At 46.9% G+C, this 27,593-nt stretch overlaps 1 protein-coding gene across 2 annotated transcripts in view; it reads right to left on the bottom strand.

Annotated features, from left to right (window-relative positions):
* Window positions 1-27,593, bottom strand: part of LOC142588625 (uncharacterized protein CG3556) — a 148,128-nt gene that overhangs the window by 30,071 nt on the left and 90,464 nt on the right. For both annotated transcript variants that reach the window (XM_075700463.1, XM_075700461.1), the window contains exon 5: window positions 23,908-24,124. In XM_075700463.1, coding sequence (XP_075556578.1) covers window positions 23,908-24,124 — 217 coding nt within the window. The remainder of the gene's footprint in view (window positions 1-23,907; window positions 24,125-27,593) is intronic.

The raw sequence follows: 27,593 nt of genomic DNA, 5'->3' as shown, positions 1-27,593 counted from the left end.
TATGCAAGCGCTGTTCGAAGTACGGTATCGTAGCACGATGCTGGGAGCAGGAATAATGGACGTGGCGGTGGTGGGCATCAAAGTTGCCAGAAGCCGCTGTACCCGTGAGTTGATCCCAAGAGAGTTGCAACTGACACGCTCAAAAGGGGCGGCCTAGATAAGGCCCTCAATGTGTGCCCTATGAAAAGCGTTATTAAAAAGAAATGCTTTCTCTCTTGCTCGTTTTTTGTTGTTGGCGGGATGAGGCGCTAATTCGTAAACCTCTTACTTTAGGAATTCGCTCAAAATGTTACGCATCAGCTCACCGTGTTAACTTCGAGAGAAATGTTAGCTTCGAAGGGTTCGTTCGCTCTGCGCCTTTGCCGGCAGTGTGGACTCTGCGACACTGCGCTGGCGCGAGGGCGACGCGTCACTGAATGTCACTGTACTGTGCAGCCCTTCCTTCGTTGTTATATTCCGCGTGGCCCACAGCTCGGAGTGTTTGTGTTGCTTTGTTGGTTTCTTTCACCACAGCTGCCTCGCCATAAGTAAATAAATAAATAAATACGAAGTTATGGAAACAACAGCTGGCCGCATAATAACAGTAAAGGGGCTGATAATAGAACAAAGAATATTATAAGAAATCCATGCAGGTTAAACGGCTGTCTCTGCACTCATCACTATCACTGACTGCTTGGTGCGACTCCTATTTTATGAGACATTTTATTCATTGATCGCTGGCTGAGGGGCGCCCGTACCTGGCCATAAAGACATGCCTCATAATCAGATCGTGGTTCGGGCACGTAAAACGACAAAACGCTTCTTGGTTTCGCACGCATGTCATCTCGCAACCGTTGTCTCACTCTTGACTTAATTCAGTGGATTACGGACGCGTTGTGCATCCGTCGCGTGGAGAATTTTGCTAAACACGAACGATGGATTGTCTCCATGACGAGGCTGCTCTCGTATTTCAACACTGATATTTCTATCGACAGCTTATTCGTGCTAGTAAGATTCCTGCGGTCTGCGGGCCTTCACGACAGACTTTAACAAGGCAGCCACCTACCGCTCTGTATACTGATAAAAAAATGTACACCCTATGGGTCGTATCTTGCCACACAACAATATTCGTCGCCTGTCTTGCTTGCGTTTCTTTTCACGAAAACGCTGCGCTGGCTACTTTCTTGTCGAAAACGTTTTGTCATGCTGATAACGCGCATGCCGTTAGTGCCTTGGAAGTACCGGGCTCGCCGAGTTAAAGAAAAGAAATGCGGACAAGACAGATGAAGATTATTGTTGTGTGGCAAGATTCCACCCAAAGGGTGTAATTTTGTTTAAGAGTAGTGTACGCGTTTGTTTATGATCGTCTCTCTCTTTCCCTTCCACTCACTTTTTCTTCTTATCCTCCTACACCCCCCCCCCCCCCCCACGCATGGTAGCCAACCGGAACTACCTCTGGTTAACCTCCCTGCCTTTCTTTGCATCCTTTCATACTCTATCTCTCTATTGGGACAGGTGTGATACGATACCGATCCGATAGATCGTTTCTTTGTGCCCTGTCGATGCTCTGTCATCAAAAAATGCAATTGCTAACTTCATTCCTCAAACACATTTTTGCTAAACATGTTATAGAAGGTGCAAAGCTGCGCGACGCTGCAAATGATCCCCCTCGCACTAATTGGAGCGCACCTCACAGATAATGGAAATACTTAAATAATAGACAATAAATACTTAACGTCATATTAAGATAAACTCTGCAGGAAGCTACGCGAGGGACCGAATAATACCATGAAGGCCAATTATGCAGTATGCAGCCACTCGCAAATGTACAACAAAGAATTAAACACTTCCGAACACGCAAGAACGCTTGCGAAGGGGTGCCATTTTTCTTTCGCATTCACGGTAATCAAGGATATAGGCAGATTGCCAGCTGAAAATTCGCACAGTTGTAGTTGAATCCCTCTGCGAGCTGATATGATCACTGCAAGTTGTTTTTTTAAGGAAACAAAAAATATTTACTTAAACACGTTAATTAGAGAGGTATGCAATCAGTGGTGGTTGTGGAGGAGTGATTATGTGAGCAGCGCGTGTCGCGGGAATCGCTCAGTGCGTCACCTCGTCTCATCATATCTGGCCAGAAAGTAGGGCGGCTTCGCTGGTTTTTTCATTAGCGATTCTCCGAAGCCACAGAAGCGCGGTCAGTGTTTCTTTTATTGTCCGTTTCGTGCTTCCCCTTCCTCGCTGTTCACGGTTTCCGGTGTTCGTAGGTGATGGGTCGTGTCCTACAAACATTTGGCTCGTTGGATGAATACCATTGTGCGGCACCGTGATGTGCAAGGCCATGCATATTGCGGCACGGACCTCAAGACGACGCAGAAAATTACGGCTGAACAGTAAAGTTAGCTTGTTCACTATATGTTAAAGATACATTCTCCTTAATGCTTGCAAACAGCTTCGGAGAACATAATTTGAGTGATATCAACCGTGTCTAGCGCTTGTCAGATGATTTCGGAGACCTCAAAGTGAACGGGTATTTAAAAAAAGCAGTGTTACAGCGTGTCCCCTTTGCCCATTTTCTTTATTTATTGGTTGATTATTAATGCTTGAAGTATACTGATGCTTTCTGAATAGGCAGCAAATTCTTGCTATGGTGTTATCACGGGTGCCGGTATTAGAAGTACAAGTGCTGTACAAGTAAGTACAGCGCTATACTTGTGACACGCGCGTAAAATTATGTAAGCTAAGTCGGCACAGGCGCATTTCGCGAACACAGTCACAAAAAAGAAAACAAAAAAATGCAGAAATGTCTTTCACACTGCTCGTATAGCACTGCGTTGCGTAACCGTATGTTGGTTATTTCGGCCTTGCGCGTCGAGCACTGGCGACAATGACTACACAACATGAACACAGCAGCTCAGCAAACCTCTGGCTATCCCACTTTCAAAGCTGTATTACTATCTGAATGTTTACCTGCTATTCGGTTGGCCCTTCAGGTAAAGCCAGAGGCAATTGGAACCGGTTGAGAGTAAAAATGTCGCAGCTGTCTCTGATGAAAACTAGAAAAAAAAACATAGCTTATCGCGCCACCAGCGTAGGCGGTGGTTGTGTGGACTTGGAGGACGCACAAGGTAATCATACTGCTTCCCCATGCTTGAACGTAGAAAATATAGATGCGTTCTCGCCCGAGCTCACAATCTTCACCATCTTAAATGTGCGCTTTCTTTAATAATACTAAGAGGCTCCATGAGAAGAAACTGTAGTCTAATATACGCACAGGCAAAATATTTTCCCTTATAGAAATAAATTTTCTGCATGAGCATGATCATGAGGTATTTTAAAACGCTTGTCACTTAGCTGTGGTGAGACTACCGCTCCTTGTGGCGTGCCTTTGGGGCCCAAACTGAAATTTTCGGACTTGAAGTCACCGATTTTGAGCGTGGCATTGCGATCCCGTAGGAACGAGCTTATGTATTTGTGGAAGGCGTCTCCCAAATTGAGCTCCGAGATGGAGTTCAGAATGTGAGCATGGGATACATTGTCAAAGGCCTTCTCCAGGTCTAAGCCTAGGATGCCTCTTATATCTCTTGTGGTGCTGTCAATGATTTGACACTTGATGAGCTTCATGACATCTTGCGTTGACATCGCCATGAAGAAACTATCACAAAGGCTCTCCAACATAGAAGGGATCAATCATGCGCTCTACGCTGATGACATCACAATCTGGTGCACCTGAGGAAGCGAACAAGTTGTTGAATTAGCCTTACAGGAGGCTGTAGATCAAACACAGATGTACCTGGAAAATACGGTGCTTAGATGCTCCCCAAGCAAGTCTGAGCTCCTCCTCTACAGGCCTGTCAGGAGAGGTCCCAAACCTAGAGGCTGGAAACCGTTGTCAGAAATAAACATCAACCTCCACACTAAAAGCGGCTGTACCATCCCCAGAGTATACATCATTCGGGTCCTTGGCATGTTCATCGAATCCAATGGCAGTAACAATACGACGCTCAACAAGCTCAAAGCCAAGACTGAGAACATGATCAGACTTATCAACAGAGTCTCGAATAGGCGTGGAGGCTTAAAGGAAGACAGCCTACTCAGGTTGTTCCACGCCTTCCTCATGAGTCATATAGATTATGTGGCAGCCATGCACAACTGGTATAACTCCGAGAAGAAACGATTAAACAGGCTCATCAGAAAAAGTATAAAAAAGTACTAGGCATTCCGTTACGGGCGACCACAGATCTCCTTATGCAACTAGGAGTGCACAACACATTGAACGAGATAATCGAGGCCCAGGAGTCAGCCCAACTGGCCCGTCTATCCTGTAGCCCAGCTGGAAAGAAGATCCTGGTGGTTCTTGAGATCAACCCTATCCTCATGGAAGAGCGGAAATATGAAATTTCAGCAGATCAAAGGAACAACATACGAGTTTCACCGTTTCCCCGCAATCTTAATCCTAAAAACAACGTAGGCAGACGCAGGGCAATAGCCCTCCCCCTCCTCAAGCGTACCAAGGACGATCCCTACTCGGCATGTTTTGTCGACGCAGCCCAATATGGACAGTCATCTAACTTCGCCATTGCCCTCGTTAATCACAACGGACAGATAGTCAATGCGGCTTCCCTGAAGTGCTCAACACCTACCAGAGCGGAGCAGGTCGCAGTTGCTATAGCACTCCTAGACAACAGCAGATCACAAATTTTCACTGATTCGAGATCGGCGTTCAGGGCTTTCGATTCAGGATCCATCGCTGAGGAGGCTCACAAGATTCTCAAGAATAAAATAATCTCTCCGCACACCATCACGTGGTTTCCGGCTCACATCGACCCCCAGCTTGACTCGTTTCCCAATCTCAATGACATCGCCCACTCCCAAACGCGTGCACTAACCCACCGCGCGGGAGCAGGATCGAGCTCAGACTCCGGGGTTCTCGAGTTTCGGGACACTCTCACTAATTTCAGCGAAATTACTACGCACTATCACCTGGGTAGGAGGACTTATCCTCCTCCTCACAGCAAACTGGCTAGACCTCTGGCGTCCACTTTACGCATGCTTCAGACTAAGTCCTATCCGAACCTGGCCCTTTTTCCCCTCGATCACTCCAGAGGCTTTAAGCTCTACTTGCCCCGATTGTGGGGCTGTTAGCAATTTCGTACACATGCTCTGGCGATGCCCCTCGTTACAGGGACCCAATCGCATCACAGAAGAAGAATGGAGTTCCGCCATCCAGAGCTCAGAACTATCACGTCAAACCTGGGCTGCCCAGAGAGCCCACGATGCGGCGGTTAGGCTCGGCCTACCAGTCCCTACGTGGGAACGACCCGCAGCTCTGCCCTATAGCAAAGCTTCTCAGGACCTTGTAATTAAAGTCCTCTGTCTGTCTTTCTGTCTGTCTGTCTGTCTGTCTGTCTGTCCGTCCGTCCGTCCGTCCGTCCGTCCGTCCGTCCGTCCGTCCGTCCGTCCGACCGTCCGTCCGTCCGTCCGTCCATCTGTCTGTCTGTCTGTCTGTCTGTCTGTCTGTCTGTCTGTCTGTCTGTCTGTCTGTCTGTCTGTCTGTCTGTCTGTCTGTCTGTCTGTCTGTCTGTCACTTAGCTGCGTACAGATGCTACGGAACTGAGCGCCACAGATAGTTCACATGCTTGCAATTTCAAAAGACATTATATTGCTAGCGCACTGGGCTTAATAACAATCTCGGCGTGCCTTATAATCATATCGTGGTTTTGGCTCGTAAAACCCCACAATTTAATAAACAATTGTTAAAAACAATCTCTAAATGCTGTGGGCATTGCTACTAATACCAACAAGTTCGCAGAATGCCGTACGGGCGTTGTTTATAAAGTTGCTTTGAGCTTGGGTCGCATTAAAGTGGGGCTGACAAGGCGTTCCATCAGCCAGACATTAATTAAACGTAAACGTTCGCTGACCACTAGAGCACCGTCTGACATTTCATTAGATCGTCGCGATTGCGAGTGCATACTCGTTAGTTTGCAGGCAGTGTAGTTCTGTTCAGAGATGGGAATGAAGTGCACTTAATGGTTGAAGCGGGGCATATCATTAATAGCGGCAGCACGTGCGTAAGTCAGCTCCCGATTATCTTGCGCAAAGAAAGCTGTCATCCCTAAGCACTTATCTTTCCCGAGTGCCTACACGTGTTCATGAAAGACGGGCTGGAGCCGCCTTCCCTTGGGCATGCGCAGTTCAATTTTTGCGTCTTCTTTTCCGCCGCGACCTTTCAGACTGATAGTCGGTGTTTGGGTTGTCCTGTTCGTTGTTGTCTCCGTGTTTGCGCGCCTGCCTTTCAGTAATCTTCATCCCCCTAACTTGTTCAATTTTTAGTCGTCCTAATGGCACTACTACCACTCTATCTTACGGAAGTCATTATAGACACGTGTTATAGTTCACTTCTTTGCTATCAACATTGCCTAAAAAACTTTGCGATGATGTCATTATATGGTATCTTTGTAGTTATATTCGTAGAATGTGCTGCTATGAAACAGCGTGCATCTCCGAACGTATTGTGCAAGGCCTCACCGTAGCGTTTTTTTTTTCACAGGAAACCCTTTCTGTAGAAATTCTGCTCTGACTTATCTCCCTTAATCAAGGGAGACCATCCCAGGCCACGAGTGCCACTGGTGGAATTAATACAGCAACCTGTCTTAGTATTGTTTATTGTTGGTAATGCAGTTGACTTAGTCTTGACCCCCGCGACCGTCTATACCTGCCACCGTATACATTTGCGCGGCATCGACGACCACGATTTGTTGATATTTTCTGTTTCATTTTTTACTATTGCTCTAGCTCTTTGGAGAAGCAACTAAGAAGTGCAGCGTAATTGTGAGAAAGCTCAATTTGATGCCACTAACACTGTTATATCACTTTTCATTGCACTCCAAAGATTTTCACACTTCTTCAGACCAAATTGCTGAATATTTTCGAAGCATAAGTTTATGACTTAACGGATAAGCACAGCTTACGGCACCTTATCACCTCAAATTAAGAACTTCTATCGTACCCCGCCCACTTCACAAACTGGTTTAACGAAATTATTAGCGTTTATTGCTTGACCATGCTAGCAACTTCTGCCGTAGACTTAAAGCCTGCACATTTGCATGGCATGCATACGTAATGGCAAACAAAATGCTAAGGAGTTCCTCCTCTGCAATAGTATGTGAAGTTCTCGAGACCTGCTGTTCGAAAACTCTGGAAAATAGGCCGCCCATTATCTGACCGCCGAATAACCTGATAGAATTCATCCGGCAATAGTTTTCGCTAACACAATCGCAACGCCGCTTACTGAGTACTTGGGACACACTTTTTTATCAGCTCCGATACGCCCGAATATCGGCTGCCGAACTTCCCCACTACATCAAAATGACGTCACTGACCATGCGTATAAAGGCTCGCTATCACCCAACTAGTCGCTGCGTTGCTGTGACATTCTGCTTGTAATTGCTAAAAGGGGATTTTTTAAATATAAAGTTTGTACGATATTATTAAGAAACACTACTTGACAGTTCCTGGAAGCCCACGTATAGTCATGCTTCGAAATCAAACAGAAAAGGCGTCAAGTCGGTTCTGACCAACAAATCACACAACAGAAATTCGCATTTAAATTGTTTCTCACTTCGTCTTTCTTGTCCGTCTACGTTCTAGCCACGTTCCGTCCGCGTATGTAAATATTGCGCTGAAAGTTCTATGAATTTGCAATTCACACTCGGCCAGGTAAACATCCCATTAACTTTTTTACTAGCTTGCGTTGAGACATTAAACGCAACATTTTTCTCTTACCGGTAGTTTTCGCGAACTGCCCTAAAAGTGTTATATTTGCAAACCCTAATTGTCCTTCTATAGAGTCTATAACACGTTTTTACATTTGATGTTTCCCAACAAAGCGGCTATAGTGTGTGCAAGCTAATAGGAACATAGTCTTTAGGTTAGGTTTACTATAGTGATCCATTACGAGACCGCTTTTTGTTCCTAATTTCCATTAATGAAGAATTAATCCCCGTTACCTTCTACCATTCGTCAGCCCAATCCCACTATTTAATGGGTGCCTTAAACACGCCTTCGGCCAAAGCTGTGGATTATTCAGCGTAGAGATTTTCGGCGCCCTCATTGGGGCTTCCCGTCCTTTGATAATACAGTTTGGCCCTTGAGACTTTCTCAGCGCCTGATATACGCTGCGCTAGTTGTATACTGTCTTTCATTCTTTCTTTCTTTCTTTCTTACATGCTTTATACTTTCCTGCTTTCATCCTTGTGGAAGGCTCACGAATATACATTGTATGGGGGCAGAATACTGTTAATAAGTTTTTGTCCCACCGAGCCCTTCTTGTAGTGGCAGTACTGATTTGCCCCAATTTCGAGCCTCTGAAATGCACCCCCTCCTCCAGCCATCCCTGCCCCTTGCTTTTATTCAGCAGGGCAGCATTGTACTTTGAGGAATGTAATTTCTGCGCCTTTGCAAGAAGCGAGTGATACAAAGGAGGCAGCGATGTCGATTATTCATGTCAAGAAAACAAAAGCTCTTGAATTCAGGCAATTTACGGTGAGCTTCGTGTGGACTGGGAAACGCAAAGGGGTGTATATGATTATGGCACCCACATGAGTGGTGCATGGGTAGCTGAGATTTAGTATATACGCACGGGCTGGGCGAGAAGCACGGGGTTCTCCTCGGCCAGTGGATTACGTGGCTGCTTGATGAGCCTCCACAGAAGACGGCCCTCGCAGTTTGAACAATCGACATGAACCCTGCTTCGCCCGTCTGTTGCCGAGGCTAGCCCGGGCAAAGTTCGGTGTGGAAGAACTAACTGATGCAGCACCATTTTTTTTCTCGTTAGGAGCACAAGTAGCCCAGCATATTAAGGAAGAACCAACACAGAACAGAAGCAAATAGAGGAAAGGGTTATCTACAGTGCCTGATGTAGAGTGCAAGGCGGCCGCGACTGAGCAGAAAAATATCGTGGCAGGAGGTATGCCGAAAGCGCTTGTCCTTTAGGTAGAATACCGTCTATAACAGGATTTAAAAGAAGCAGGGATAAAACAGATACCTAACGCAACAGCGAATGAAAAAGAATGACGGAAAGCCGTTCAAGCCTCCGCAAGTTGTAAACCGCTTTAAGCCGCTTAAGCTTTAAGCCATCCCTCTGTAGCCTGTGTTGAATATGTCGTGCTATTCTAAATATAGAGCTGATGCTTGTACTCTCCCTCTTTAGGTTTGTGGTCTGGGAAAAGCTAGTTCGGATGAGGAGCACCTGTACCCCGTTCCGTACATAGCAGTCAACGCTGTGGAAGCTACGCAAGAACTTCGGCCAAGGAAAGTGATCCCTCCGCGGTGGTTCCGTCCATGCTTCGCTGCTCGCCAACAGCGCTCGCTCGCGCGAGCATGCACGTGAGGCTCCTCGCGACGGCTTGCAAATAAAAAACCCGAAAAAAAAGACAACAAAATAAAAATGATCTGCGGCAACGCATTAGCAGCCGTATACCGCAGCGTGTTTGTTTCTGAGCATTAAAACTTTACTCATTCAGTACTGAGCCTATATAAACAACAGTTGCGCACAACTGCAGTAAAAAATAAAAAAACATACATCGAACTATATTTAAGTGCGAACGAAGCCCACTGCAAGAAGTCTCTCTAGCCTCCACAGCGCTGACTGCTATGTATGGAACGGAGTATAATGGATCCAAAAGCGCGGTCGTCGGATGATCTCGCATTCCGCTTTCCAGAGTGAAAGTGAAGTAAAATCTAAAGCTCGTGTAGATGACTGCTCATGAGAGAAGGATGTGCCTGGTAGAGAATTATACGATCCGCTTATGTGAGCAATAGCTCCACGTGAATTTCTTTCAAAGCTGCGCTATATAAGGGTGAAGCAATAAATGCGACAATAACATCTTTGAGTATTATACGAAGTCTAAGATTCGCAGCTGTTGTGGCCGAATGCACTGAAATAAACACAAGCTGACTAAGTAAAAATGAGCAGTTGTGCTAGGGGTCCTCTGTTTGACACCTGCCATCGAACAATTTCATTTATGTTTATTTATTAAAGCCACGGTATTTCTCAGCTACTTTACCGCCATTTTCCGTATCGGGTGTGATTCAAACCTCTTTTGTGAGCCGATCCCCGAGATTGTGCACAGCTGCGCCAATAAATTTACATCATTTGCTGGTTTGAGCTCTGTTATTGTTTCGCACTTTTAACATTCAAGCCTGATGAGATTTAAGAAACGGCATGCGCTGTCGATGTTTTGTTTAATGCCATTTGTTTGGGGGCTGCCATTCTCAAAGTTCCTATGAATAATTTTGTCAAGAATGTAACACCTGGTATGAGCAACTTCAGGGATACAATGGTGTGGCAATATAACCCGCATATAGCACACGTCATATAGCATGGCGTGGGATACAGCATACATATACCTAAACCTATACGGAAGCTCACGACGGCGCAGACGGCAAAAATTGTCTTGGAGTGCCCACATAACTGATATCGTGATAAAACATAAATGTGCTGTTCCGCCCGAATAGCGAAGCAGTGAAAACGACAGCAAGATTTAGCGATGCGCAGAAGCTGCCCACACAGTGTTGGAAGAATACGCGGAAGCGACATGTTCGAGAGACGCAGCACGTGAGGCGAAGGGGCCTGGGCAGCAAATACCAAGCTGCTATTCGGCATCTCACAACGCGGGCGTGATGAGGACACTTGTCTGTCTCACTGCGATGGCGCACGAAGTGATACCGGAGGAAAACGGCCAGCGTTTGTAGAATAAGGTGTTTCAGTCCGTTCCGCTCGCACCAACTCATGCACCGCGTACGGTGTGGTATACGCACGCAGCTGCTCAGCAGGAACGCTAGTGTTTGTGCTCCCCATGCCCGTGCCGGCATTGGGAGGTGGAACGCTGCCTTGGCTCCGCTGCAGAGTCGATTGAGTGGAGCCTGGTGTTCGCGTCCACTTGGCTTCCTCGTTTTCGTAGCCAAACGCACAGCGCAACTCACGCGACTCTGGGGACATTTTAACTGTCCACGCTTGGGCCGCACATGCACGTCGACATCGTGAAAGCAGAAAGAAGCTGACGGCGGCGCCAACAGCGATGGCGCCGATTCACACCGTTGGCGACGAAAAAGTAACCATGTTTTGTCTGCTTACCGTCGCAAACTTACGAGACAAATGAGGAAGGGAGCCGTTCCAAGGCAAGGGACTAGAAACGCGTTAGTATAACTGAAAAATATTTTGAGGCTGAACATGTCATTCGTGCAGGGGCCCTATAACGTGAAGCTATTCGAATCTGTTTTTATTCCAATCTCCTGACGTCAAATTCACGTAACCACCTGACGACGCAAGCACCGGGCCGTAACCAGCAGCGTTATTTGAAAAGCCCATTCAAGCGCGCTCCTCATTTACAGGATATCACTTTTCTTTTTTTTGCTTTCAGAGCGAATAGCATTGCCTACATTGAGCAGATTTCCTTATCGAACTGGCTGGCAAGAGGCGAGGAGCACGCTCAAGCGGAGAGGGATTCGATGAGGACGAGACAGCACAGTGAAAGTAGATAACCGGCTGAAGAGGGTGATGCCGGCGTCTGCGATTGGTCCGCTTTTATTTACTTATCTTGCGGTGCCTGGTCGAAAATAGCGGCGGCGTTCGATGTAACGTTAAAAATAACGCCAGAACGGATCCTTAGCAAATTATAGTTGGCAGAGTGACGTAGAATACTTGCTAAAGGGTTCGATAGCTTTATAGTGCCGCGGAAAAGTATTTATTATATGCAAATAAATATATGCTCCGCGGCCGCTCCCAATAGCCAGTTCCTGAGCAATCGGTGAGCAGCCATCTTCTATTGCTTTCGGAACGGGGCAGCCTCCGGCTATTCAGAAAAAAAAAAATTCAGTTTTGTTGGGCATATTAATGCGTCTTTAATGCGTACACGTCACTTCGACGCTATAGGTTTTTGTGGTTTTGCGACGTCGCCTGATAGACAGGCAAAGTGGGCGCAGCCCGAAAACGTTTGATCAATGGCAGAGTAATACGGTGAAAAAGACGTCGAATGAGAAATAGTTATTTTTCTTTCGATCGATCTAATCATGCATAATCAGTGTGCATGCACCATATCAGATAGCGGTTTTCGCGGTTTTCGTGACGTTGCGCGAGAGACAGGCGAAGTGGGGGTGGCCCGAAAATTTTTTGGCCAATTTTGGAGGGCTGATTCCAGAATTGGAATAGAGAAGTTTGCAATAGCTTCCCGTTATAGCGCCCCACATGTGTGCACAGTAAACGGAAATGTGTCGTTGCAATGTGAGTTATCAAAACTTAAAGCGGACGCCATTCTGAGGATTAATCAAGGCCCATAGGCTTTGAGCTAAATTCTTAGCAGAAAGAACAGCCTCGTTCGGTGACATGGCATCGTCCATTGACAGGATAACTGTTCGCATTTGTCATCTAATAAGAGCTTGGAGATGGCAACCACTGCCTTTTCGTTAAGCAAACAGACTGTTCTACAAGAGCACAGATCCTAATTCTTAGCCCAAGAGTTTTAAGATATTTTTTTCATACCGCGCCTGAGTTTCCAACTAAAGAAGATGAATCAGCTAAGGTTCATTTCCTTGTAACAGTCAGCTTCGTCTGGTTTACTGTTCCGACGTTCTTTATCCGCCATAGTAGCTCAGAGGCTACGCCGTTCTGCTGATAATCGGGTTTATTTATTTGGAACCTCCAGCTTCATCTGGTTTACTGCTACGCCATTTTTTATCCGCGGTAATGGCTTGATGGCTACACCATTCTGCTGATAACCGGGTTTATTTTCTTCTAACCGTCAGTTTCGTCTGGTTTCTGCTACAACTTTCGTTATCCGCCATATTGGCTCAGTGGCTATGCCGTTCTGCTGATAAGCGGGTTTATTTCCTTCTAGCCATCAGCTTCGTCTGGTTTAATGCTACAACTTTCGTTATCCGCCATATTGTCTCAGTGGCTACTCCGTTCTGCTGATGAGTGGGTTTATTTCCTTGGAACCTCCAGCTTCATCTGGTTTACTGCTACGTCATTTTTTATCCGCGGTAATGGCTCGATGGCTACACCATTCTGCTGATAACCGGGTTTATTTTCTTCTAATCGTCAGTTTCGTCTGGTTTCTGCTACAACTTTCGTTATCCACCATATTGGCTCAGTGGCTATGCCGTTCTGCTGATAATAAGCGGGTTTATTTCCTTCTAGCCATCAGCTTCGTCTGGTTTACTGCTACACCGTTCTTTATCCGCCGTAGTGGCTCAATGGCTACGAAGCTCTGCTGATAAGGTTTTTTTCCCTTTTAACCGGCAGCTTCGTCTGGTTTACTGCTACACCGTTCTTTATCCGCCACAGTGGCTCAGTGGCTACGCCATTCTTCTGATAAGCGGGTTTATTTCCTTGGAACCTCCAGCTTCATCTGGTTTACTGTTTCCCCTATTTTTTCCGTGGTAATGGCTTAGTGGCTACACCATTCTGCTGATAACCGGGTTTATTTCCTTCTAACCGTCAGTTTCGTCTGGTTTACTGCTACAACTTTCGTTATCCGCTATATTGGCTCAGTGGCTATGCTATGCCGTTCTGCTGATATGCGAGTTTATTTCTTTCTAACTACCAGCTTCGCCTGGTTTACTGCTACACCGTTCTTTATCCGCTGCAGTGGCTCCGTGGCTACGCCGCATTGCTGATAAGCGGGGTTAATTCCTTCTAGCCGTCAGTTTCGTCTGGTTTACTGCTGCAACTTTTGTTATCCGCCATATTGGCTCTGTGGCTACACCGTTCTTCTGATAAGCGGGTTTATTTCCTTTGAACCGCCACCTTTATCTGGTTTACGGCTACGCCATTCTTTATCCACGGTAATGGCTCAGTGGATACACCCTTCTGTTGATAAGCGAGTTTATTTCCTCCTAACCATCAGCTTCATCTGGTTCGCTGCTACAACGTTCTTTATCTGCCGTAGTGGCTCAGCGGCTATGCCGTTCTGCTGATAAACGGGCTCCGACACCCTCACTGAAGGCGGTCTCTCGTAGTCCTCTTTCAGGACGTTCAACGCCATCTATGAATGAATGTACACAAATAATTCTTCCGACTGAAAGTAAGAATTTTAATATGCAAGCCGTGCATACACTTCATAGAACGGGCACGCGCTCTTTATGTGTCGCTCCGGCTCGTGCAGAAGTACTTGGCTTTCGCATATACGGGAGCTCGGTGACATTCCGTAAGAAATGAACAATTAGGTGGAAGGACGCAGTGGACGGCTATCGCGCGACAGGGCTGATCGAAACATTTCGCGCGATTAACGCGACTTGGCGGGCCACGTCCGTTACATTGGAGTAGTGCATAATTTATGCAGAAAAATTTTGAGGACGCTAAAGCTTCGCCTTTAAGAGTAGAACGCGATAGCGTTCAAAGAGCTCTGAGCGCTTCTCTCGCTTCCCGACAACTGCAGCTTATGTAGCCGTAATGTTTACCGGGAAACGCTGGCAGCGAACGCTATGCATGAAAGCTTTGTGTTTCTTTTTCTGACGGTGTGCAAGGAACCGAAGGGGCTGCGCCGCTCCTACTAAGACATACCTGAAACAGTAGCAGGAAAACGGTATCGCGTTAAAAGGTGTTTGTGCTTGAGTTTCCGCGTAACAGAATTATGTTTTCTCGTATATTCGAGTTACTATCCGACGCTGCCATGTCTGTAGGTTGCGTGTAAGTCGTCCTTTACGATTTTTCTGACGCATTTTACTTTCAGAAATTCACTCAGTTCAGCAACTTCTTTCTGCTACACGGAGGGCTTGCGTGGTTGGGCATGCGTGGTTCGGAATTATTATTTCCGAAACGATGGTCGACACTGCACGCGGAACGCCGGACATCGCCGCCAGATTTTCTGCAGAACGGGGGCCTTTATCGCTATCGCGTTAATAAATTCCATGCTCAATTATTTAACCTAAAGTTCCTGTTGCATGTTCATTTGGCAAACATGCTGAAATAAATGTATGAGACACCTTTCCCGGTGAGAAAATTTTCTTAATCGCGCCTCCCCGATCATGATAATGACGATGATTTAGTGGCATCTCCTTTGAAACGGGGAGATGAAAAATAGTCACTTAGCCTGCTTAAGTTAATCAAGAATGTTATACATTCCTTTCATTCAGCAGATGCAATTTTGGGCTAGTTAGTGTTTGCTTAACGACATATTCTGTCGCGAAGGCGCAATTACAAAGTTGCTGTAACGTGTGTCTGGGCCTCTGCTTTGAAATTGTGCCTTCGCGCTACAATATCTCGCTATGCTTTTCATTCCAGTATATTTGTACACGTGTTCGTAATCTTTTTTTCGTTTCCTCAAAACTTCTCTATCTACCCTGTACCGCTACCTATGCCCGTAATGGATCTGGTCGTATTAATTATGGCTGAATGCTGCGAGCGTCCCCTTAAACAGGGCGGGGGGTGGCGCCACAAATCTCTTTTACTTATTTTGGCTAATATCTCAACTATATTTTTTAACAGACAAAAAATTCCTAGCGTCAAACTTTCTGGACAACTGTTGCGAACTTTGTTATGTACGCCTCCGTATTTTGTGGTCTCCCCACTTTACTGCCCCCAAACCTTCACTCTGCTTTTACTAAGCTTTACAGCAGACATGTTTACTTTCCCCCTGTTATCCCTGCACCCACGTGCTCCAAGGAGGCCAGCGGACCTTAAACCGACAGCTAAAACCGACAGCTAAAACCGACAGCCTATACCATGATGATGAAAACGACGATGATGATTTATTGGCATCCTCTTTAGATGACCATTTATTGGCACAATGGATGGATGAATGCTATGAGCGTCCCCTTTGGAGATCTTGGTGGTTGCACCACCAAGCTCTTGTCATTATATTGCCTAATGTCCTCCCTTTGTTAAAGAAAAAGAAACGGGAAAAAACACTCCACGAAGAATTCCCATGACCAAAGTTTCTGAACCCCTATTGGGAATTTTGTTTTTGCACGCCTTGCTTGATTGCCGTCTCCCTACTTTTGTTCCACCAATCTTCCAATCTCGCCTCTTACTAATCTCTACTGCGGAGATGCTTATTTTCCCCCTACTTTCACTGAACCTAAGGGCTTCAAGGACGCCAGAGGTGCCTAAACCCCGCCCAGTTACGTCAGCGCCTGTCGTGGCGCATTCTGTCCCTATACGAAACTTCTTTCGAAAAAGGTTCCTGACCAGAAGAAAAGTATTGAAAGACCCTGGTACTACGTCGTCCAGGATTTGGCTTTCATTTCGGTATCAGTGACTGTATACATTATAATGTTCGTGTACGATATCGTAGTAAGAACAATCGCCAACCAATTGCGACGGTGAACACATCATTAGTAAAGGAGGCCAGTCAATGAGAAATAATTTTTGCATGTTAAAAGTTCCATGAAGTGTGTTTTCTTGGAGTTGAAGCCTTCGGTCAGCTGCCAGGAAAACGCAATCGAAGCTACATGTCTTTAAGGATTGTTCTTTTTTTCATTCTTCCTGTCCCTCGTAATTCTGGTTCCCACCAAAGCCGTGTCCCGCTAACGAAGCCGTGGCCCCAATCCCGCCGGATTACGTTGGAAAAAATCTAGATTGCCTAATGTTCACTTAAGAGTTAAAGAAATTTCCCAATGTAAGTCTACGAAGCGATGTATGCACTTAATCGCAAGACCATCTGTGTCAACGTACATTCAGTTCAAGGCCATTATGAGCAGCAACATTGCTGCAGACCAGCACGCACACAACCCCCCCGATCCAGGTCCTCCCTCCACACCTCTCAAGCCTCAGTCCCTCACCCGACTTTACGACCGCCAAAATTCTCTCTGGCCGGACACACGCACTCTTATTCCAGCGCGTGCCTGCTTCTTCTCTCGTCACTTTACTAGGGCGGAGGCAGGTGGGCTAAACAGGCTGCGGGCTGGGGTGGCACTGTAGTTGGGACCTACATTTGGAACTAGTGAGGAGCGTAGGAAAAAAAACAGGGGGGGGGGGGTCAAGGAGGAGATGGACACCGAACACGTGCCCCCTCTATCTTTCCGTAATGTCTGTGCACCCCTGATACCCGGCATAAAACAACGTGGGACCACGCCGGCCTTTCCCCTCTCCTCCACCCTTATTATCCCCCCGGCGAAGGGTTTTGGCACGTAAGACCCCAGAAATGTCTAGCGACTGACAGCGGTGGCCATCAAAACAATCAGGGGGCTGAGCCCATATAAGCTATCGCTGTAAAAAGAAAAAAAAAGAAAACGAGATAAAGAAAGGATGGCAGGAAGGGAATTCTTACAAAATACGGCCCCCAATATCCGACTGACGTCAGATTTTATTGTAGTCAGGCCAAGTAATCGACCGGCACTGGCACTCGCTTTGACACTCCGGAAAATATTGAGAGGTGCCAAATATATCGCAAGCGGGGCAGGTCATGTTGGTGCGCTGCAGTCGTTAGGAGTTAGGGTTACCTAGTAAACAATCATATGTGGACCACATCTGACGTTATCGCCGGGCGCCTCTAAAGATCAGCGCAACTTTTACAATCAAATATATAAAAATAGGGGCGCCCTATGTGAAATGACGCAACATGCTCGAGACGTAAAGCGGTGTTTCACAAAGCTGGCTGGCGCTAATTAGAAAAAAGCCCAATGGAACATAAAGAAATATGCCCGGAGCTTAGTAACTCCTTTATTGCTTTGCTCAATGACTGTGAATCATAGTTATGAGCTCTCTACTCGTTGATACGTTTTCAAGCTCCTCCTACGTGGCCTTGACAGGCTGACAATACTGCCGAATCGCTGCCTTAGTTGTTAGTCAACGAAGTGTCATCTGGGCATCACCATCGTTGTCGTCCTCCCGTCGTTGTCTCGCCACCATCGTCAGTGCGCTTACACCGTCATCTGGTTCAATCTCTGCTTGGTTAAGTTCTGTCTTTCTTTTACGGACCGTGCGAACAAAAGGGGGACGAATGAATGAATGAACGAATGAACAAGATAGGCCCGTTTCCTCGTTCGCAGTAATGAACATTGTCGTAAATAGGTAGCAGACACGCGTGCTTAGCATCAAAAAACCCTTGAAGATGTCCGGTGAATGTGTTTTACAGAGCAGATCGGCAGCCTTTTTATCGATGGCACACATGTGCTGTTTCACAGGTCACCCACCCACAAGGATGGTTCTGCTCCTTCGATTGATCCGGAAGAGCAAATGTTCAACGTGAACAACTCAAGACTAGAGTAGAAAAGGTTTGCCTGCTCACAATTTCCCACCCCCTTTCTAGCTTCGAATGGACCATTCGACTCGGCGTCGGGCGATGCGACTACCAGAAATTTTTTGTTAGGGTCTGTAAGCTTCAACTCCCTTGAACAAAGGCGTCATTCATGAGCGCAGCAGGATTTCTCACTTCGTGCAAAGAAAGCACACAAGAAACGCTGAATTTTGATGCCGTTTACATTATATAGGATCGTACCGATACCGACCTTTCAAGAAGGTCCTCCAATCTCTCCTCGCCACTCGTGCAACGACCTTTTCGGAGGCGACCTCTCGAAGGTGCCACCGTCATTGAGCTACGCGGGTTGATCCAAACCGCTCGCTGCATCTCAAACAGGTTCGAGCGGTGGCGGCGACCACGTCCGATGGCCTCCGAGACCTCGGTGTCTTGCAGCCGTAAAAGCTTGCCCATAACGGCGTTCGGGGCTAGCGGCGTTGCCAGTCTCGAAATAGCCACTCCTCAAGTTAAAGCGATAAAAGAAAAACCGTATATTCTACTCACAATCCGGAGAACTGGAATGCCCCTCCTTTTTGCTTACTCTTGGCTGCATAGTCTCCGAGAGTGATTTTCAGTGTTATTTTTTTTCATCATGGAACTCTCTGTATGCCGCCGGTTCGGGCCATAGTGTTTACACCCTGCCAGACAACCGTAAATTTTGACGAATGTCTTCTCTGCCTCAAGCTGGCTACGGATCCAGTGTTCAAAATGGTGGCACAGAAATGCAACAAACAATAAAACCGAGCTGAGGAATACGAGAAGGATAGGTTATTTTCGATGTCTCAGCAGGTGTGGGTCCTGGCAGCCAACTTCGGAGCGCATGAGCATTTTCTCCAACATATGCATGGCAGGCAATGCTCTACGCGAGACGGGCAGAACCAAACTATATTGGCCTGTTGTTTCAGACGGGCCTGGAAATGGGTCGCACTGGACTGGGGGAGGGGGTCAAGTTGCTAACAGGCTGGAAAGCGGTTAGCTTTAGTTTTTGTTTTGTTTACATTTACGCATTCTTGTATATTGAGCATATTTTCGTATCTGTAGTGTGCGTGCGCGTGTCATATGGCGAAAGGAATAGCCTAAATATCTTAACTCTGCCTTGTACGAGCCGGCCCTAATGTAGCCTTCCTTCCCATTGACCTAAATTTAGCGCACAAAAAAAAAGCAAAGTCGTATCGACCGCCTAATATCTAGCATGAGTTGTCTATCCGAAAAGCGACTTCGGAGTTCCAAGGCTTCTCTTGTCACGTCGATGGAGTCTCAAGCAAGGTGAATGACTGATCAAAACTAGTATTGGTATTCAAGCCTGAAAGCTACAAACGGTTAAAGGAGACGCTGAAATGAAGGCCTTCGAATTAATTTTGGCACTTACAGTTTTTTATACACCTACAGGATCCTGAGCTTCATGTACGCGGCCGCTTTGCTCCCTTTCATTTCGACCCTGTAGGAATGAGGTCGTCGCTACCAGTAGTCCCGCTCGCGACCTTGTACTCAACAGCAGAATTTTATAGCTTCTGAGGCCCCATGACGGATATCTACAATTTGGTGCCACCAGTAGTAGAGCCTGCATAGGAATCTTGGCCGTGAGCATACTTTTGTATTTTCTTGTCTAGCTGTCTGATACACTCTAAATATGTTTACACCCTTTGTGGCTTATCTTGTCCCCCAAAAATAGTCATCTGCCTTGCTTGCGTCGCCTCTCTTGGAAACTCGGCGCTCGCTCCTTTCTTAATAATAATATTTGGGGTTTTACGTGCCAAAACCACTTTCTGATTATGAGGCACGCCGTAGTGTAGGACTCCGGAAATTTTGACCACCTGGGGTTCTTTAACGTGCACCTAAATCTAAGCACACGGGTGTTTTCGCATTTCGCCCCCATAGAAATGCGGCCGCCGTGGCCGGGATTCGATCCCGCGACCTCATGCTCAGCAGCCCAACACCATAGCCACTGAGCAACCACGGCGGGAGCGCTCCTTTCTTCTCGAGAAGGCTGTGTCAAGGTGATAACGCGCAAGCCGTTCGTGACTAGGAAGTATCAGGCTGGCAGCGTTAAAGAAGGGAAATGCGGTCAATACAGATGACGATTATTGTTTGGGAACAAAATACAACCCCAACGGTATAAACTTTTTTTAGAGTGTATGAGAGGACACTGGTATGGAGCGAAGGCTCAAGTGATCGAGTTCATTAACTGAACATCTGTGCTGCTTATGCTTTCTGGTATTATGCGAGATATCAGAGCTATCCATGTAATTGCTTTCTAATTATGTAAATGGGTAAACGACATATTTAACTGCCGTTTTTCCCAACTCACACGCATTTCAGAAGAAACGCTTTAACAGATACTATAGCCGAATCTTTTTTAATATCTCGGTGTACGCTCTATCACCAAAATGACCTGCCGTGGGGGCGTTGTGGCTTTGGCGTTGCGCTGCTATGCAAGACACCTGATCAGATTCTCGCCGCGGTGGCCGCATTTAGATGATGACGAAATGCAAAAACGCCCCTTTCTTGTGCACTGGATGCACGTTCAAGAATCTCAGGGGGTCGAAATTATTCCGGAACCCGCCACTGCGGCGTGCCTGATTATCATGTAATGGTACTCGCACGTAAAATCCCAGAATTAAATTTTTACGGCCCAAACGCAAAGACCACCGTTCTCGTCGCAGTGGCGTACCATCGCATGTATGCGGGGCTACCGCCGCCAGTTTCTGTTTGCAGCATTATTAGAGACCAACTTCACGGCACTTTCAGCGCCGGCGAGCACACAGTCAACGTACTGAAAGTGGTGCACTCCAGCGTTGGGGACCGTGGCTTTTATACTTTTACGGGAGAGCGTATGCCGATCAAACTTCCAAGGCACGTCATCTCGAATTTTTCGATACGCGAAAGCTTAATAAACATAGAGAAATACTGGACATACTTTCTGCTTATACAATCTTACACACATTCTTTAACCTGTACTCTGATTTAAAAAAGGCGGAAGTTGCTTATGTAGATCGTCAAGGTGGTTAAGGAGGTTAGGAAAAAACACGCTCAGCATGACTGTTTCAAGTGTTCCAAGTACCTGTGAAACACACTATGCGAGGCACTGATGACAGTGCTCTTCGCTCAGAAGTCGGAACTGTAGTAGTAGTAGAGAGCGAAACAATAAAAGAAAGGAAGAGAGGTAAACGTGAATAACTGTCATGGCTACAATACTAGACCCACATTGAGCATTTCTCCTGGACGCAGAAATCTTGAAGGGTTCGTGATATTATCGGACTGCATATCAACGCTCCAGCTACTGCAGTGAGAATTCCCGCCGCACATTTCCCTGCAGCGAACATTGCACAGGCTAAAAAATGCTTTAGCCTGCGTGGCTGGAAACGGCCGAGCTATTGACAGTCTGACTGACGTACAGGCCAACGGCGCGAGTGCTTCAAGAGTACTTCAAGTACCGACCTAGGGGCTAACGGCAAGAGTATTTCGCACAGGCGAACGACGAGAGACCTGCAAGATACTTAGCGTCTATTATTGCGGATATGATCACATTTCATTCGACTCCGGGCGCACAAAAGAAAGGTATCTCCGCGTTGAGCACCGCTGTGATAGATTCCCAACAGCTGCATCACTAACTCTCAAAGAAAAAGCTGGCTGCCTTATTCGATATGGGTGCTGCAGCCAAACGTTGGTGGAAAACAACATCCTGGGCATTTCTCACAGCGATATGCTCTGCAAAGAGGCCCCATTTTATCGCACGCAGTGAGGCGTGAGCGGCGTTTATTCTTGACATAGTAACGGTGGTACTGGTGAATACCAGAAACCATTGCCATATTGTAGTATGCAGCTTCAGTTCAGAGCAGTTCGGGCACGTGCGTTGCCTCTGGCTAGGCTTCTCTGCGCGATGCAAGCAAGGGGTTTACACAACGACGCTCCACAAGTTTTAACGCGACAGCGTTAAGGATCCCGTGTAGCAGAAAATCCGGTGCTGGCATCGGGGTCCGGCGACCAGCGCCGGACGTCGTGCCGACAAAAAGATTTGCGATCCATCCACACCCAAGCCCTCCATGTGGCGCAATGAAGTTACTGAACTAATTGAATTTCTCAAGCTAAAATAGGTAGAAAGATCGTAAAGTATGACTGACACACAACCTGCAGACATGATAGCGTCGGATTGTAATTAGAATATACGAGAAAACGTAATTCTGTTGCCCGAAAACTCAAACAAACCCCTTTTTTCAGTGTTTCTACCATTCATAGACCGGCCACGGCGTCCGTCATTTGCGCTCGCTGGCGCGTGAATATCTCGGAGGCTACGGAGCGGCGCGCCCGTTTCCTTGAAATGCTTCCAGATGACGCTCGCCTCCGTCGCACCGCGGCCCGAGAAAGAGGCCGCGTTTCTACCAGAAAGCTCGCCCTCGTGAATACCGTTCGCCGCGAGCTTTTCCCGGTAAATATCAGGGATACATACGCTGCAGTTGCCGGGAAGCGTGAGAAGCATTCAGGGATCTTTCAATGCTATCACGTTCCACTCTTAAAGGCGAAGCTTAAGTGTCCTCCAAATTTTTCTTTGCGCTGAAGTAATAGAAACGATGAAGGCTTATTGTATTAACGCGCTCACGGATAGTTGTGATCTGGCCACTTGCTTAGAGCTAACAATTGCCATAACAAAGGTGAACAGCCAATGAACATTTTAAGTATCCTACTTGAGTTTTCGCGCAACCTAAACATTCGCTGTTGTCTCTGTGGAACGATTACACCGGCTGCGCTAACACCGCCTGCGCTAACGCAACTTTCTCACCACATGGTCATGACCACTCGCGGACGCCCGTTTCGCATCGAGTAAGAGAGAGAAATACTTTATTGTGCAAAACATAGCAAGTGAATTGTGGGGTGTTCCGCCCCTGTTAAAACGTTCCGTTGTAAGATTCGCTGTAAGATGTAAGATTCTCAGATTGCCGCTCCTTAAATATTGCACCGATGTGTGTGTGCTAACACTGACAATCAGCCCCTTGCTTCTCTCGGGTATTCGTGGCATAGCGCTAGAGCGTCGCGCTGCTGTGCTGGAGGAACCCGTGGGACGTGGATTGGAATCCTCGCAGCTAAGGCTGAGGTAGGCTAAGAATGCTAATCGCATAAAAAGAAAGCAATTTAGAGTTTTTTTATTGCTACCAAATCCCTGTCATTAGCCGGTCACGTTCCCTACTCATATCCGCTATCTCGATTGGCTGTCGCCAGTTGAAATCCTCTTGGGTACGGACTGTTTTGTTAATACTGGCCCAGGCTACGCGGGCGCTGAAGACGCCTCACTCCCTCCTCTCCGCTTTCTTCTCCCACTCTAAATCTCGCAATGGTGCTATATATCGTAGTGCTTCTTTTCGGAATCGACTCTTTTCGTCTTTCTTCGCCGGTGCCACCCTTTCGTTAGGATCGTCCAATCAACCAGATTTATGAAAATGAAAGCATACAAGCGAAAACAAAAACTGCCTCGGAATACTGCCTGCAGCTGTGGTACTGTCAGGGCTATTTGGTGTATTGGAAGTTGATTACAATTACCCAGGAACTTTCAAGTTGATAGCTTCTCTATAAAACTCAGATAACCTATAGAACGCGGCTCCTGACAGTCTGAAACCGGATCGCTCTTTCACAGTGGTGAGTAGCGTCTGTGAAGAGCGGCTCTGCCGCTTTCTTTTCGGTATTGGGTTCTTACGCGCCGATGCCGACTCATTGTCCGCCGGGGAGCAGAAGCGCCGGGCGTGCGAGGCGAGGTCGGCGAGCGTCCTTCCGGCCAGCAGTGGCGCCACCTGGGTGGTGGCCAGAAGGCCGCCGAAGTGACCGTCCCTGTGCTGCGCACGCCGGAGGAAGTTCAGTGCATCCTGTCGGCGCCAGGACAGATGTCTGGTCTCTGGATCGACGGCAACCAGTGCCTGCGAGGACGCAACCGTAGCTAGAAATTGACGTCGCTGCAGTGGCTAGCTGCCTATGCGTTTGTCAATTCAATTGCAATCGCGGACATGCTACAATGGCGCTTCCCTATAGGAAACCATAGAAAGCAGTTGCTGTGCCTTTGGAATGGCGCTCAGTGTTTACTTTTCATGATCGTAAACAGAGCTCGTTAAACTGATGAACCATCGTCAAACCAATGAATGTAAATGAAAGGTGTTAAAGTAACAATAGTTTTTCATTATGTTCGTATGTTCATATCCATCGCTTGATGTTACGTTTCCTGGCGAAAAAGTATGCGGCCTGATATGCCTGCAAAATCAAGCTGCTGCCACATGCCCCATAGTTTTCATCGCTCTGTCCAGCCATATTCTGCGAAGCCTTACGTTACGCTTTTCAACAGCTTCATTATTTAAAGCTGTTGTATTTGCTGCTTATTGTCTTGTCAATGGCTTATGCGTCAACAAATGCATCGTGTCCATAGGCACACTGTGTTATGATGTACTTACATTTACGAGTTTTCAAAACTGGCTGGATATGCGTATCATTTACTTTAAGTAGAGCAGAGCCACCATGCTCTTATTCCGGTAAAATACTGGGGCCAAATTCACAAACTTTTTCCTTCCTAAGGCCTTCGTGTCTCGGTTTCTCAGCCTTCGCTAATAAATGACCAACATCCAAACTGGGTGGCACCAGCTCTTAGAAACAGTTCTATCATGAAATCGTTTTCTGAAAACGGGCAGTGTCCCGTTTGCAAGTGAAGGCTGTTCGTTGTAAAAAAAAGAAGAAAAATGCAGGACTTCCATGAAACTGTTCTTCCGCTCACTATACAGGCCCTGCTTTTACTCAGAAAGGAGATAAAAGTGATTAATTTATTGATTTCGTGACTGACTGACTGACTCACTGGCTGACTGACTGACTGAAGAGGCAATATCCTAACTTCTTAAATATCCAAGGGTCAAATATATTCATCCCGCCACATATTTGTGAAATACAAAATTCTGAAGAGATATGTTGTTCTGAACAGTGGGACTCTAATAAATATGACTACAAATAAAACAATTCTGCGAATCAAACTATCCACACGCGCTGCGGGTTTTTAACCATCATTATATATGGACACTCCAGGCGCATTTGTGGCGTCGACGTCGCCGTGAGGTTCCGTATAAAATCCAAGGGCCATAACATCATCTCCGCGGGCCGCATGCTGAATGTGCGAGCGAAACCGTGAGAGGGGTGAGTTGGCGATCGCGCCTCGATCTCGCGCACACAAGGGAGGAAAGCGGTGAGGAAGCGCGCCGTCTTCCCTCCCGCGCAAGGCTCCGGGGGGAAGGGTAGAGACGGGGACAGGGGGCTTACTCTGGGCTACTGTATCTTGAAAGCCATCTGCGACGGGGACGGAGTCCGCCGTGCGCTGTGGTTTCGCGGCTTAGTTAGTGTTGATGCGAAAGGCAGCGCGAAAGTAAATTCGCTCGGTAGTGCTGTCACGCTTCCTCACTCCAGCGTTTTGACAGCCAGTTTCCGCGGTCATCGAGTGAGATGTGTTGAATGAATTCTAAGGTTTTACGTGCCAAAAAAAAAAAACATTTGATTATGAGGCACGCCATAGTGGGGGACTCCGGACTGAGTTTGACCTCCTGGACATCTCTAACGTGCCCCAATTCGCAGGAAACGGGCGTTTTTGCATTTTGCCCCCATGGAAATGCGGCCGCCGCGGCCGTGCTTTGATCCCGCGACCTTGTACTTAGCAGTGCAACACCATAGCCACTAAGCCCGCAGCGGGTGAAGTGTGTTCCATGTTTGCTTGAGCGAATGTGACACCATGCTTGTTAATTTAGTTAGTATGTATGTGCTTAAAAGCTTACACGGCCGATAAAACTACTATCCTTATTTCGTATAGGTGTCCAATAACTCGCTATCGCCATCTATGCTTCGCTTTTCGGGCGAAAGTGCGACTTCTTTAGAGTGCTTCAGTATAGAAAGGCATGACTATTGAAATGTATGACAGTGGTGACATCGGCACTTTATCGACGATTGGACGATGGCACCGTGGATTGAGATGTCGCAGTTAACCCGTAATGTCTAACACAGTTCCACTGATGGAAAATTTGAATTACTTGTTCACATTCAGTTCGGGCCATAGTGAGTACATTTGTAGAAAAAACAATGGAATGTTATTTCAGCGAAGATTTAATTACACGAGTAATTGTTTAATTAATCATTGGTTTCCTGAACTATGCACAATTGAAACTGGCTTCGACGTATCATAAATGCTGCTATATACTAGAGGTTGTTTCTAAGGTCTAAATAAAAATTTCAGGGGATCAAACTGCAATCAGGAAAAATGGTACGTTGTGCATTACAGGGTTACGAAAGAAGGAACGCAAAGGCGCGCACTTCAACTTATAGGTTTGATGAGTAAGCAAGAGTTAAACAATTGTGTATTTCCCACTTGTCTTTCCATTTTATTGGTTAAAACTGCCTCGGTAGCGTGATCAGAGCTCAGTGGCAGCCATCCCTGGACAAACAGGCACATTCCTGCAGAGCGTCGTAGGTTACACTCGGTTATCTTAATCAACCTGTGAGCCTGTATTGCAGCTCGAGACGCTACCTTCATGTTGTCCAACAGGAAGCATGCTTTCGCGTCTGAAGGATATAGGATGATGTGAAACCTTTGCACGACAAAATCACAGCAGTGTAGTTCAATAGCGGATAAATTACTGCGTGAAACAACAATTCAGTAGCGCATAAAGTCGTGCACACTCGTGTCGTTCTCGGAATAAAGTAGGCTATAGGCGGCGTCCATAATACCTATGAAGTCTATGGGTCACTATTCAGAAAAACGTTCGCACGCTAAGGCTGTTTGTAAGAGCAAGTACCAGCATGTTGTGACATTGTACATATTAATAGCGAAGGCGGACGCTAATACTTACAGAGGTCTTAGGAACGAAAAGCTTTGCGAATTTGGCCCCTCGTCCTTGGCCTTGCGACGCTTGCCGGCAATTGCTCCGCCTGAGCGCCCCCTTTCAGGATTGGTTAATAAAATTGAAATATAAGGGCACGCCGTTCAGTGCGTCAGCATTTCGAAGCGCCGCAAACAAGACAAGCGCATAGCGCGGAACAGGCCGCAAGCCGCCAGCTTGTCAGCCATTCTATGCACGATGCCGCATCGACCCGCCCGCACTTTGCATAACGTCCTGAAAGGAGTGGTCGAAGCGCTGCCACTCAAAAGCGAAGTCTACATCACTTAATAAATTAAGAGCGGTGCCACTTCCCTCCTCCATGTGCAGGTAACGTCACCTGTTCGACACTAAATGGTTGAACACCTAGACGCCGGAGTGCCTCACCGAGTGATAAGTGCTGCGTAGCGGGTCCATAGCCACATTCGCATTCGTTCTTTTTTTTCGCTTCGTCAGCGCACTTCGACAGTGCAGTGGCCCACGTTATCGCCAG

Source organism: Dermacentor variabilis, chromosome 1 (assembly GCF_050947875.1).
Source record: "Dermacentor variabilis isolate Ectoservices chromosome 1, ASM5094787v1, whole genome shotgun sequence".
In the NCBI taxonomy this organism is placed as follows: Eukaryota; Metazoa; Arthropoda; class Arachnida; order Ixodida; family Ixodidae; genus Dermacentor; species Dermacentor variabilis.
This window is presented reverse-complemented; position numbering and strand designations above follow the sequence as displayed.